At 35.4% G+C, this 13,251-nt stretch overlaps 1 protein-coding gene across 3 annotated transcripts in view; it reads right to left on the bottom strand.

The window, feature by feature from the left end:
* The window catches only part of ROCK2 (Rho associated coiled-coil containing protein kinase 2), a 128,572-nt gene that overhangs the window by 2,678 nt on the left and 112,643 nt on the right, over positions 1 to 13,251 (bottom strand). For 2 of the 3 annotated variants that reach the window (XM_059891020.1, XM_059891021.1), the window contains 6 exons: positions 12,724 to 12,794; positions 11,597 to 11,685; positions 10,847 to 10,925; positions 9,371 to 9,632; positions 9,072 to 9,285; positions 911 to 1,012 (listed from right to left, as the gene is read on the bottom strand). In XM_059891020.1, the coding sequence (XP_059747003.1) occupies positions 925 to 1,012; positions 9,072 to 9,285; positions 9,371 to 9,632; positions 10,847 to 10,925; positions 11,597 to 11,685; positions 12,724 to 12,794 (803 nt within the window). In that variant the 3' untranslated portion in view covers positions 911 to 924. 3 annotated transcript variants of the gene reach the window in all.

Genomic DNA, 13,251 nt, shown 5'->3' with positions numbered 1-13,251 from the left:
GAAAGAAGAGTGGACCAAAGGAGCAGGCTCTACTTGGCTGTTTCACCCTATGCCACATTTAAAAAATCTATGAAGTGGGAACAAACACACTGTTGTAGAAAATATATGTAAAAAATACTCTGTAAATCCTGGTTATAAACAGATCCAAATAATTTGTGATTTAAGTATGTACTTTGCAACATGTTACTTAGGTTAAGATAGACATTATTTCTTTTACATTCATTCTATATAAAAGGTTTAACTCATGAGGTTCAGTTTTCATTCAAATTTCTGTTAGCCTCTATTAACCAAATGACATTTTCTAAAAGCATAAGATGCTTTCACAGCATACCATTAGCATTCTTCAGCAAAAGTAACATTAAATTTTCAAAAAGTAAACATTTCACATCACACAAAAAAAGCAAAATCAGAAACAGCCAGTTCACAGCATTTATCAAAGTTTTTATGGTTTCAATTCTTGCAAGTTAGAAAAAGGGAAAGAGAGGGCAAGAAGAGAGGGATGGAGGGAGAAGGAATCCCATGCTATGTTCACAAACTAATACAGCTGTAAGAACTTGAAAACACTGTAAATTTTACTTGTCTGCATATGACTTATTTGGAATGAACAGAAAGTATCAGAATTAGCTCCATTTGTTATTTCTACATGTTTCATTCCTAAGATAAAAAATTATAATTCCAACTGTATTGAAAATATATAGCCAATAAGGAATCTGAACATAGCATTTTGCTTTCATACTTAACATAGAAATTTCAGTTAGAAACTTGTCTGAAGACTATTTTTCAAATATATACTATCCAAAACAACTCAATAAAATTTCAAACTGGTAAAAAAAGAATGAAAACCCAAAGTGCAAACCACATGCACTACTTGGAAAAACTAAAACAACTCATTTCTCATTTTTTGATTTACCCCATTTAACTTCTTCAGAAATCAAAAACATCGTCATCCTCATCACCACCATCAACATCATCAAATGACCAATCCCAGTCTTTAAATGCCAAATCAAGCAATCTGCAATAGGAGGTTTGCAAGTTTATACTCTAACACTCTTTAGAAACAACAACTTAATATCCTATGATCGAAAAATCACACGTTACGCTGTAAACATTTTAACTCTCCCTTCACTGATAACAACATGATTAAAATTGAGATGGAAGCACTCAGAGAAGTCTTTCTCTTTATATGCAAATACACATAATCATGTTGACCAGGTATACCTTCCAAACCATCACAGAACAGAGGACACAGATAATATTCAGGAGTAAGACACAATCTTCTTTCCACTGGGCCGACATAAAAATGTAGCCACCCTAATGCCCCATTTAAGAATTATGAAAGCTCAACATGTGTCAATGTTCCCTTCACAGAAGTGCCCGGATTGTCAGCTCACATTTTCCCAGAGTTGTACCATAAACCCTAGTATGAAAGACGATTAATTCTAAGAATGTAGCTTTCTCAATTCCTGCAGGACCCTACTTGTTCAATGGGTCACCAAAGGTTAAGCCTTCCATAAAACTACAGATAAGGGAAAAATCAAAGGTAGATAAGAAGCATTAGCAACTTATCTTGGCCAAATAAATTAAGACTTAGAACTGGGGTATCTTTCCTTTCCAATTCAATGCAATTACCTAATATTGCAATCATTTTTACTTTTAAAAACATAAGTTAACTGTGACACCCATGAATACATTTGTGCCAAGGAACTCACCTGGTCCCCAAAACTCATCTATGGTTACTATGCAATTGGTTCTTAAACTTTAGTGTATATGATTTACCCAATGCTATGTATAATGTACATTTCCAGGCTTCATCTCAAGAGATTCTGTTATAATTAAATTGGGGTAAGGTGGGTGGGAAGTATTTGCATTTTTAAGATGAATTTTGAGATGAATTCTGATACAGCTGGTTGACTTTGAGAATCACTGACAGGGTAGGTTGATGGATGATTATTACCCTAATTTAAAAGTAAACAAATCAACTAAAATTACTCTGCTTCAATATGCACTAAATACAAAATATAAGTACACAAACTCAGATATAATTATTTATTCCCTTAAAACATAGCACAGCCAAGTACATACTCATTTATTTAGCCTTACATGTATAGCTATGGTTTCAACTCTACTACTTGGGAGACTGAGATCAGTTCTTCCTATGTATCCAAGTCCCTGTTTTAGCATACTTTTATGAAAAATATGCATCTCATATCCTTCCAAAACCTCTGAAGAATGTGTGAAGTGTGTGCCCAGGTCACAATCTTCAGATTTTAAAAGTCTCATCACTAGGCTATCAGTGTAATGCATGATGAGTGAAAGCAAAAGTTGCTCACTCGTGTTTGACTGTTTGCGACCCATGGACTACACAGTCCATGGAATTCTCCAGGTCAGAATACTAGAGTGGGTAGCCTTTCCCTTCTCCAGGGTATATTCCCAACCCAGGGATCGAACCCAGGGATCGAACCCAGGTCTCCAGCATTGCAGGCAGATTCTTTCCAGCTGAGCCACCAGGGAGGCCCAGGGAACGCATGATGAGACTTCCCTTAAAACCTCTGCCTCAATCGCTCCCAGTCAGTCATCTTATTCTTGTCATATCAACTTAAAAAAAATCTGTCTTTAACTTGATTTCTTCTCTCCATTTTTACTGTCAGTATTTTAGTTCAGGATCTCATTAAGTCAAAACATACTAATAATCTCTTGTTGAAAGCCTCCTATTAGAACAAAATCAAGACTCCTCTAGCATAGTGATGAACTCAGTCCTTTTCAATCTGGCCCAGAGCTTTCTCTCCAGTGTTACCTTCTTCCCCTTCCTATTCTGACCCTCTCCCCACCGTAACCCCATACAACGGTGCAAACACACATATAACCCTGACAACCAGTGCCTCTGCATATAATATTTTGCCTAAAACTTTCTTTTCTCTTACTTCTTTGCCTGGCAAATTACTAGTCCTCCATCTTTGACACTTTTCTTGATGGTTTAATGGCAGAATTCTCCACGATTTCCTTTGTTCTCCCAAAACTCTTGTTCATACCTCCATAATAAACAACATGTTAAATGATCAATGGCTATACACTTCAGGCCTATGAAACTTATCGCCAAAGACTGCTGCAGAGGAGGTGCACTGAGTTTTGAGTTCTACTGGCAGCATATAAGTGGGTCCATTTCTTTACATCTTACCAAGTTTCTTAATCTTTATCATTTTGGCAGGTGAGAACAGCTTTACAATATAGTTTTAATTTCTTTGCTTAATAATCAGGTTGATAACTTCTTCATACTTATGGTAATACCTATATGTTCCTAATTTTTACATTGGGAAAAGTCAATCTCCTTTTGACTTATATAAGAACTCCATGCATAAACACACTAACCCATCTTTCTCATGTGTGTTGTAAAATGTGTGGCATTTTTAAAATCTACAAGTCTTTAATTTTTGGTTAGTCAATCTTCTACTTTCTTTGCTTTTATTCTTAGGAAGTTCCTTTTGAATCCAAGATCAGATACATATTCCCTTATTTTCTTCTATTTCATTTATGAATTTAATTTTGATACATCAAGTTGTATATAACTTTATTATCTTTTCCAACTAGTCTAATAATGTTCTAATATTTAAAACTGGAAAAGAATAAAGATGAAATAATGATAAAATATTAGCTTCCACTACCCTTAAGTTTTAACTGTACTGGTAATGCTTTATTTTCTAAAACAAGTATTTGTTGTATTTCTGCTTTATATTTTTCTGCATGGCTTAAAAAAAAATCTTTATAGAAAATTGAAGAGAAAAGCCCTCAGCAGGGACCAACATTTTGTGTCTTGCACTGGAACAAATGAGGATCTCTCCAAACTGTCTTCATCAAAAGTGAGCATTTTAGTCACCCATTTCTTACTTTTCTAGCATAGTATTTTAATTCAAATTAAAGAAAAATAACTTTCTTCTAGAATAGCATTCTACACATTATGTTTTATAGACTGCCAATTAATTCAAGTCTCCTTGAATCACCATGAGGCAGAGAAGTGTGAAACAGCCGAACACACAGGATCTGGAACTAGCTTATCTGGATCTAAACTCATGGCCCTGGTGCTCGTGAGCTGTGTGACACTGGGCACACAACATTTCGGTGTCTTAGTCTCCTCATCTGTAAAACAGAACCACTAAATCCCAGGGTGGTTATGAGGATGAATAAGTTAGTACAGTTAAAGTTCTCAGAAGAGAGCCTGGCATAATATAATATGCTCTCAGAAATGTTATTATAAATAATAATAGTAGCTAACACACATTACTTCAAGCACTTCAGAACTACAGAAAAAGGGAAGCGCTGCAAAGAGATGTAAAAGGAGACTCAGAACAAGAACATGACAGAAGCCAAAGGAAAAAAATGCAATGATGCAGTTGTTAACAAAGGTAAACTTAAAAAAAAAAAAAGACTAGATGAATATTTATGGGTGCTATGTTTTAGTGTGTTTAGGAATGTACATATGTGATGATGTCTAATGAAGCCAAACATTTGTTTTAAGAAAGATACCATGTGAATTAACTGGTTCAACTAAAGCTAGACTCCAGGAGTTGGTGATGGACAGGGAGGCCTGGCGTACTGCAGTTCATGGGTCGCAAAGAGTCAGACATGGCTGAGCGACTGAACTGAACTGAAAGCTAGACTGCTAATATTAAATGAGCACAAATGAAGAGCTACATATTAAATCACTGTTAATACAAACCAGATATTCTGTTCCTACATTTTCTTGGATAGTGCTTTAAAGCTCTACCCATTTGTCTATAAGAATACGTTATAAATTAGCAGGTATTAAAGATCATCTGGTCCAAGGCTTGACTCCCCTCTCGAGCCATGCTACTCGACATCACACTGCATACACAGGACAGACGGAAGAGCACTGTTCCCTCCCAGTTCTGCCAGCCAGTCATCTAAACCAGGCGCACACCTGTGGTGACAGGGCACTCGCCATGCTAGAGCAAGCCCATTCTTTCAATTTTGCATATCTGATTGCTTGATAGCTTTCCCTGCTAATTTAGAATGTGCCTCTCTGCTTGGTTCTTCCAAGGAAAAATCCTTTAAGTCTTTACTGTTATTTACGATCTCCCATCCTTTCAGATCACCTCCTCAGAAGACTTACAGTTCATCCACTTGCTACATGTGTAACACCATCAAATGGCCCACTACTCCCTCAGTGATTCCCTTCTGTATACCCTCCAATTTGTGTATGCCACTCCTAAAATGTAACACCCAAAATGGAATGCAAAATGCAGGGTTATTCACATAAGGACAGACACAGATACAATTTTATGAATTAATGAAGCAATGGAGGCAAAGGTGTTAAAAGCAATGGAAATAATGTTGCAGAGGCATAATAAAATGCAACATTATAAATTTGCCCATCTTTTCATTTAGAATTTCAAAGAGCATATTAGATTTTAAAATGTCAAAAAAAATCCCTATATATTTTACAGCCAGTTTTGGTATTAGTTTTATCTACATGCATAGTTGTGAAAATAGAAATCCCTATTACTTACTGTTGCTATGCAAAATGTATTTTTAAAAAATCAATGAAGAATGATTCGAAGGGCAGGGCCAGAACTAAAAAAAAGTAACAAAAATTAAAGTAAATGTGCTTTCAAATGAACTGTAATGCTGAAGTGGGGGAGGCAAGAAAATTATCAGTCGGTGAACATGAAAATTTATGTAACTGAAACATGTTTCACTCAGTCTGAAAACTGCTTCATAAACTGTGTTATCATATGTAGTGAAATCATTAACTTCTGAAATAGCACAAAAGAATAAAATATACTAAAAAAACTTGAGTTCTTATAGTCCTGAATCTAACCAAATTATCTGCCTTCCTAGAGTCTGGAAAAAAAAAAAAGCACCTATTCTACTCCATGAGTATTTTGAAGATCAAATGATAGAATACATAGGAAGTTAAAAGAGAGAATAGGATATGGAAGCATGTTGGAAGCATAAAGCACTATATATTGTAAGATATTAAAATAGCTTGGTATTTATGCATTAATGGTTCTACAATATTAATAATAGAAATTTAATTTTTAGATGTTTTACACTAGGTACATGGAATGATCTTCAGTGTCTCTGAATTCTCTGAGTTTATTCAGGTCAATTACTATCATATAATCACTAATTCTACAATATTTAGCTTTACCATACCATATCTCTTTTCTCACATATAAACAGCTGTGAAAAGAAGAGAAGCGAAAACCAAAGGAGAAAAGGAAAGATATACCCATTTGAATGCAGAGTTCCAAAGAACAGCAAGGAGAGATAAGAAAGCCTTCCTCAGGGATCAAAACAAAGAAATACAGGAAAACAACAGAATAGGAAAGACTAGAGATCTCTTCAAGAAAATTAGAGATACCAAGGGAACATTTCATGCAAAGATGGGCTCAATAAAGGACAGAAATGGTAGGGACCTAATAGAAGCAAAAGATATTAAGAAGAGGTGGCAAGAATACACAGAAGAACTATGCAAAAAAGTTCTTCAAGACCCAGATAATCATGATGGTGTGATCACTCAACTAGAGCCAGACATCCTGGAATGTGAAGTCAAGTGGGCCTTAGGAAGTATCACTACAAACAAAGCTAGTGGAGGTGATGGAATTCCAGCTGAGCTATTTCAAATCCTAAAAGATGATGCTGTGAAAGTGCTGCACTCAATATGCCAGCAAATTTGGAAAACTCAGCAGTGGCCTCAGGACTAGAAAAGGTCAGTTTTCATTCCAATCCCAAAGAAAGGCAATGCCAAAGAATGCTCAAACTACCGCACAATTGCACTCATCTCACACACTAGCAAAGTAATGCTCAAAATTCTCCAAGCCGTGCTTCAACAGTACGTGAGCCGTGAACTTCTAGATGTTCAAGCTGGATTTAGAAAAAGCAGAGGAACCAGAGATCAAATTGCCAACATCTGCTACATCATCAAAAAAGCTAGAGAGTTCCAGAAAAACATCTATTTCTGCTTTATTGACTGTGCCAAAGCCTTTGACTGTGTGGATCACAGTAAATTGTGGAAAATTCTGAAAGAGATGGGAATACCAGACCACCTGACCTGCCTCTTGAGAAACCTGTATGCAGGTCAGGAAGCAAAAGTTAGAACGGACATGGAACAACAGACTGGTTCCAAATAGGAAAAGGAGTACGTCAAGGCTGTATATTGTCACCCTGCTTATTTAACTTATATGCAGAGTACATCATGAGAAATACTGGGCTGGAGGAAGCACAAGCTGGAATCAAGACTGCCGGGAGAAATATCAATAACTTCAGATATGTAGATGACACCACCCTTATGGCAGAAAGTGAAGAACAATTAAAGAGCCTCTTGATGAAAGTGAAAGAGAGTGAAAAGTTGGCTTAAAGCTCAACATTCAGAAAAGGAAGATCATGGCATCCGGTCCCATTACTTCATGGCAAATAGATGGGGAAACAGTGTCAGACTTTATTTGTGAGGGCTCCAAAATCACTGCAGATGGTGACTGCAGCCATAAAATTAAAAGACGCTTACTCCTTGTAAGGAAAGTTATGACCAACCTAGACAGCACAAGAAAAAGCAGAGACATTACTTTGGCAACAAAGTCATCTAGTCAAGGCTATGGTTTTTCCAGTGGTCAGGTATGGATGTGAGAGTTGGACTATAAGAAAAGCTGAGCGCAGAAGAATTGATGCTTTTGAACTGTGGTGCTGGAGAAGACTCTTGAGAGTCCCTTGGACTGCCAGGAGATCCAAACAGTCCCTCCTAAAGGAAATCAGTCCTGGGTTTTCACTGGAAGGACTGATGTTGAAGCTGAAACTCCAATATTTTGGCCATCTGATGCAAAGAGCTGACTCATTTGAAAAGACTCTGATGCTGGGAGGGATTGGGGGCAGGAGGAGAAGGGGACGACAGAGGATGAAATGGTTAGATGGCATCACTGACTCAATGGACATTAGTTTGGGTAAACTCTGGGAGTTTGTGATGGACAGAGAGGGCTGGTGTGCTGTGGTTCATGGGGTCGCAAAGAGATGGACACGACTGAGCGACTGAACTGACTGACTGATACCTCACACAAAAATTCAACCTTTTCACTGAAATGAAACACCAATCTACCTTTTCCATTCTAAATTATTTCCTTCAAGAAATAATTCAAGAAAAGTTCAAGATTTTAGCTTCAAGAAAAGTTTCATGTATGACGTTTGGCTAGAATGAAAATATTTCTGATATTACAGCCAATGCACATCACTATTCAAATATAGAAGGTTCTGTGTTTAAAAGGAAACTGGAATCAGATACATGATTTAAGTGTGTACTTTATCCTTCAGCTAACCAAATCGTCATGTTCATTTCAATGAAGAGCAGTATTTATTTATAAATACTGTATTAGCTAGTAATCAAGAAATGATTTTGTGTCAAAAATTACTATAATGTAGTGAAATTACTATAATGTAGCTAATGAAAATGGCTCCATCAAAATGCTTTTGTGCAATAATCATCTCTAACCTTACTCCATATTCCCAACTTCACCCCAACTACAAGAAATGCCCACTATATTCATTAGTTCCTATTTGCATTTTAAAAGCTGATCTATATTACTTATTTTATCTGAATACTTGAATTAAGAGTTAAGATTTCAGTCCTACCCCCTAAGTCATCTAATATAAAGGAGGTTAAAGAGGTTTGCAATAATAAAAACAGAATGTGTATACACGACACTTAAAGGTCTAGGTGTGCATCTTGTCTGGTAAAGCAACAGATTAAGTCAGTGTGTTTATAAAATCATAAAATATTATGACTATATACATACACATGACAAAATTGAGCCTTTTATGTATTTTTGGTTGAATGTAATATATGTTTGTGATTTAGTAAGTAAATTTATTATATCCAGCTGAACCAATGAATGAAATAGTTTTGAAACAGTTTGAATAGCAATGAAATAGTTTCAAACTTTTGGTATTCCACACATCGTGAAAATACCAAGCAAAGAAAAACTGTAATTAGTAAAGTTTGTAATTTGAGCACAAATAGTAAAATATTTTTTTAACGCTTTAATTTTTGCCACATTTTAATTTATTACCTTGGTTTGTTTGGAGCAAGTTGTCGACTTGGCCGTCGAATAGACTGGTTTTGTTGTATTTTCATTGACGTTCTAGGAGATGACCGTGCAAAAGGGTCTGGAGCTGGAGGCTTTTTAGGTATTTTTTTCACTAACCGACTAACCCACTTTTGCTGCTCTTCTGTAGAATTTGCCAATAACAATAGATTCTTTGCCGATGAAATATCATAATACACTATAAAGAAATATATGAGAAAATTTAATGTTTCAAATGATCTGAACATAAGTAATATTAATTGAGCAAGTGATTTATTATTTACCTTTGCAAGGCGCTATAATTTCCTCCTTTTTGTCCATGTGATCTTTATGACATTTAATATGACAGCGACGGCACTCTAAAGCAGGAGGGGGTTTAAACATGTGCCACAATGGCTTCATACATGCCTCACAGTTGGTTGGGAAATGATACAGAGTAGGAATAAATTCATGTCCCTTGTGGCAAATATAATTTGATTTTTCTCCCACTGGCTCCACTGGAAATTCTTGTTCCTTCTTACTTTCTCCTTCGTTGGCATACAGAATCTACAAACACCATAAAGAAAAATGAGTATCTTCAAACGTTAGCTATTTTAATGTAGTAATAATCCTTATAGTATAAATAAAATTAGTCTAAACTATTCAATGAGACAAAAATGCATTAGTTGTTCAAGTGGTGGTAGGTTGTAATTAAGAGCTCAGATGAGTAAAGTCACTAGCCAGTCACTGTGGTTCACATCTCGAAAGAATCAATCCTGTTCAAATGACGCCTCCTTATTTTCTCCATGTTATCTTCCTATGTTTCAGCACATTTTTCACAATAGGCTAGCCAAAGATAAATCTTCACTTGACTAGTGTTAGAAAGCTTTTCTTGGGAGGGAATTTTCAAAACAATCACCTGAAGAGATGAACTGTGGCTCTATAATTCTCAAAAACAGACCACTCAGTGATAACTGCAAATACAGTTTTAATTGAAAAGATTTGTATTTGGAGAATTGAGGAAAAAAGGAAAAGAGGAAAGGATGTATAAGATATTCCAAACAAACTTGCTAAGTACCCAGAAAATAAGCTGCCAGCTTCCCTACAGTACACCAAGCACTACAGCTTTTACCAGAAGGGATTCATGGTTGGTGTGACTATTTAAAAATGGAAGAAATAAAGGGAAGAATTTGGCTTCACCTTAAATTGGAAGTAAAAGGGTTCTTGGGTGCATAATTTAACTTCACAAGCAACTTTTTTAACTTTCTAGAGCACTGAGCATAAAACCAAAATAGAACATTCATGCTCAAAAAATGCTGTAACCCACAGGGATCCCAAAGCCGGTACTCTGTGACGACTGAGAGGGGTGGGATGGGGAGCGAGGTTCAAGAGGGAGGGGACGTATGTATACCTATGGCTGATTAATGTTGATTATGGCAGAAATCATCACAATACTATAAATAATTATCCTCCAATTAAAAATAAAAATTTAAAACAAAGTCATAACCTTGAACAAAAGGATAAAGGCTAGAAACATGATATAAATACACTACAGACTACAGACTTCAACAAGTAAGATGGAGAGAAGAATTTAAGATGTATCCGACAGGATAAGCATGAAAGTCACAAATGAACAAACCACCTTTAAATGGGACAAAAAGTGAAGAAAGATAATCTGAAAAAGCCCCAAGAATAAAGAAATTCGTTATGTCATGTCATGCTGAAAATGTATAAAGGTGAAAAGAACAAAACAAAATAAATCACAAAATAAAACCATTTACCTGGAATATCCTTGGAATTTCTTTAGCATCTGCTCTATATACATCTGTCTGTGTAACTGGTCGGACATGAAATAACTTGCTATAAAAGATTTTTAATAAAAGAGTAAAGTATTACCAAAGGATCAGATTATATCAGTTTTCTTATACTCATGTCAGAAATTAAAACTGACTACTCTGACTCTGGGAAATGGCAAAGGACAGGGAAGCCTGGTATGCTGAAGCTCATGGGGTTGCAGAGTTGGACACGACTGAGCAACTGAACAACTCTGACTCTTATTAGAATGTTAGAGCTCTATAAATTCAATCACTCCTTGAGATTTTGAGAAATTTTCAGTAAGTCAGAAATTTTCTAATTAGTTTCAGAAAACAACATATTGAAAACTCATGAAATAGAGACATTTTAGCCAACTTTATATGCCAAACTTTCATCTGTATGAAACAAATATAAGAAAATCTAACAACAGTATAGTAGCATTTACTATATGAGTATATACATGTACTATATGACTAATAAATTACACTAACTTGACAAAAGGTCACACTACTTTCTTAAACTTTAAAAGATAAAGTTACAAAATATTCTCATGGTTGGATGGCATCACCGACTCAACGGACATGAGCGTAAGCCAACTCCGGGAGATGGTAAAGGACAGGGAAGCCTAGCGCGCTGCAGTCCATGGGGGTCGCAAAAAGTCAGACACGACTTAGCGACTGAACAACAATAACAAATATTCTAATAAAAATACTTACTCTATATCTAAAACCATGTAAGGATTAGATTGTTCTTTATCTTGCTCACTGTCATAGAAAAGGATCTTCTTACTGCTTACAATCACATACTGTTAAAAAGGAGGAAAGTAATTAAACAATGATTAAGTTAATATATATCTTGTTTTTCTTTGAAAATAAATTCTACATTAGCAATAAAAATCATATAAAATATATGTTAAATACCTAAAAAGCTATCAATGTATCCTTTAAAAAAGTCTTCCTTAAAATAAGAACAGATCTGTTAGTATACATTTTAAGTAAGCAAAATGCAGGGGTGGGGGCTGGGGACAAATTCAACTAATTTTGGGGCTGATTTAGCTCTAAGATCCAAAAGCGTAAGCAACTTTATTGCTATGGTTTGAATGGTTATATTCTCCCAAAGTCATATGTTAATGAATTTACATCATTACCTAATGTAATGATATTAGGAAGTGGGGTCATGGGAAGGTGATTAGGCCATGACACTAGAGACCTCATGAAGGGGATTAGTGCCCTTATAAAGGGGATTCCAGAGAAATTCCCACCGCTTACACCATGAGGATAGAGCAAGAAGTCTGCAGCCTGGAAAAAGACCTTTACCAGAACCCAATCATGCTGGCTGATTCCTTATCTTGGACTTCCAGCCTCCAGAACCATGAGAAATAAATCTCTGTTGTTCATAAGCTACTCTGTCTGTGGTATTTTGTTACAGCAGCCATAAAGCTAAGACACTTCTCGAATATGAACATAATATCAATAATCATAGTAACAGAGGAAAAGAAATATCTGGGACTTTCTGTCATATCTAGAGTTGTCTTCCTGGAAACAGCAAAGGCACCAAAGTCAATACAGCCTTCTATTTTCCTAACACCAAAATCTGTTTTATTATTAACAACATGTTAACGATGAAAAGTTTCTTTTTTTAAAACAAAGATATATAAAATTAATTATTCCAAATCACAAAGTACAAACAAGTTTTACGTGTCTAAAAGTTCTGGTTATCTATATCTTACAATGACAAAAGTGAAATGGCTACAGCTAAACCAAAAGTAAAACAGAAGACCCTGATTCAAAAGTATTCAAGGTATTGATTCAAAATCAAGTATTGATTCAAAAGTATCAATTACCTTTTTAACCCATCCAAATTTCTTAGTGTTGTTTCGCACAGGCAATGAAAGCCATCCTTCTAGTCTTGATTCTATAAGCACAACATATGAATATAAGTACAACAAATCTCTTAAGAAAATGAGGAACTTAAAAAAATTTAATATAAGTCAAAGCAAATATGCCCTTCAGAATTTATACATATAATCATCTAACATATAACATATAATAATCATCTAACATATAATAATAATGTAGGATCAGTATAAGCAAGTTATACAATGCAAAACGAAATCCAGGTTATATCACATTGGAAATATATATCCTGTAGTTTATAATGTCAAATGCCCCATTAATTAAATTCATGCATTTGCAAAGTTCCGCAGAAAAGTTGCAAAAATGAAAACCAGCTGTCTATTCTCATTGGTACAACTGTATCAGAATCCTCTATCTTTCCTTTGGAAGAAGGCCTAACTACAGATATAGTACACAACTTTGAAGACAAAATATTTTCTGTGAGTAATTAAATGTTCAGAGAAAATGGACTGTTA

This window comes from Bos taurus, chromosome 11 (assembly GCF_002263795.3).
Source record: "Bos taurus isolate L1 Dominette 01449 registration number 42190680 breed Hereford chromosome 11, ARS-UCD2.0, whole genome shotgun sequence".
NCBI classification, from domain to species: Eukaryota; Metazoa; Chordata; class Mammalia; order Artiodactyla; family Bovidae; genus Bos; species Bos taurus.
This window is presented reverse-complemented; position numbering and strand designations above follow the sequence as displayed.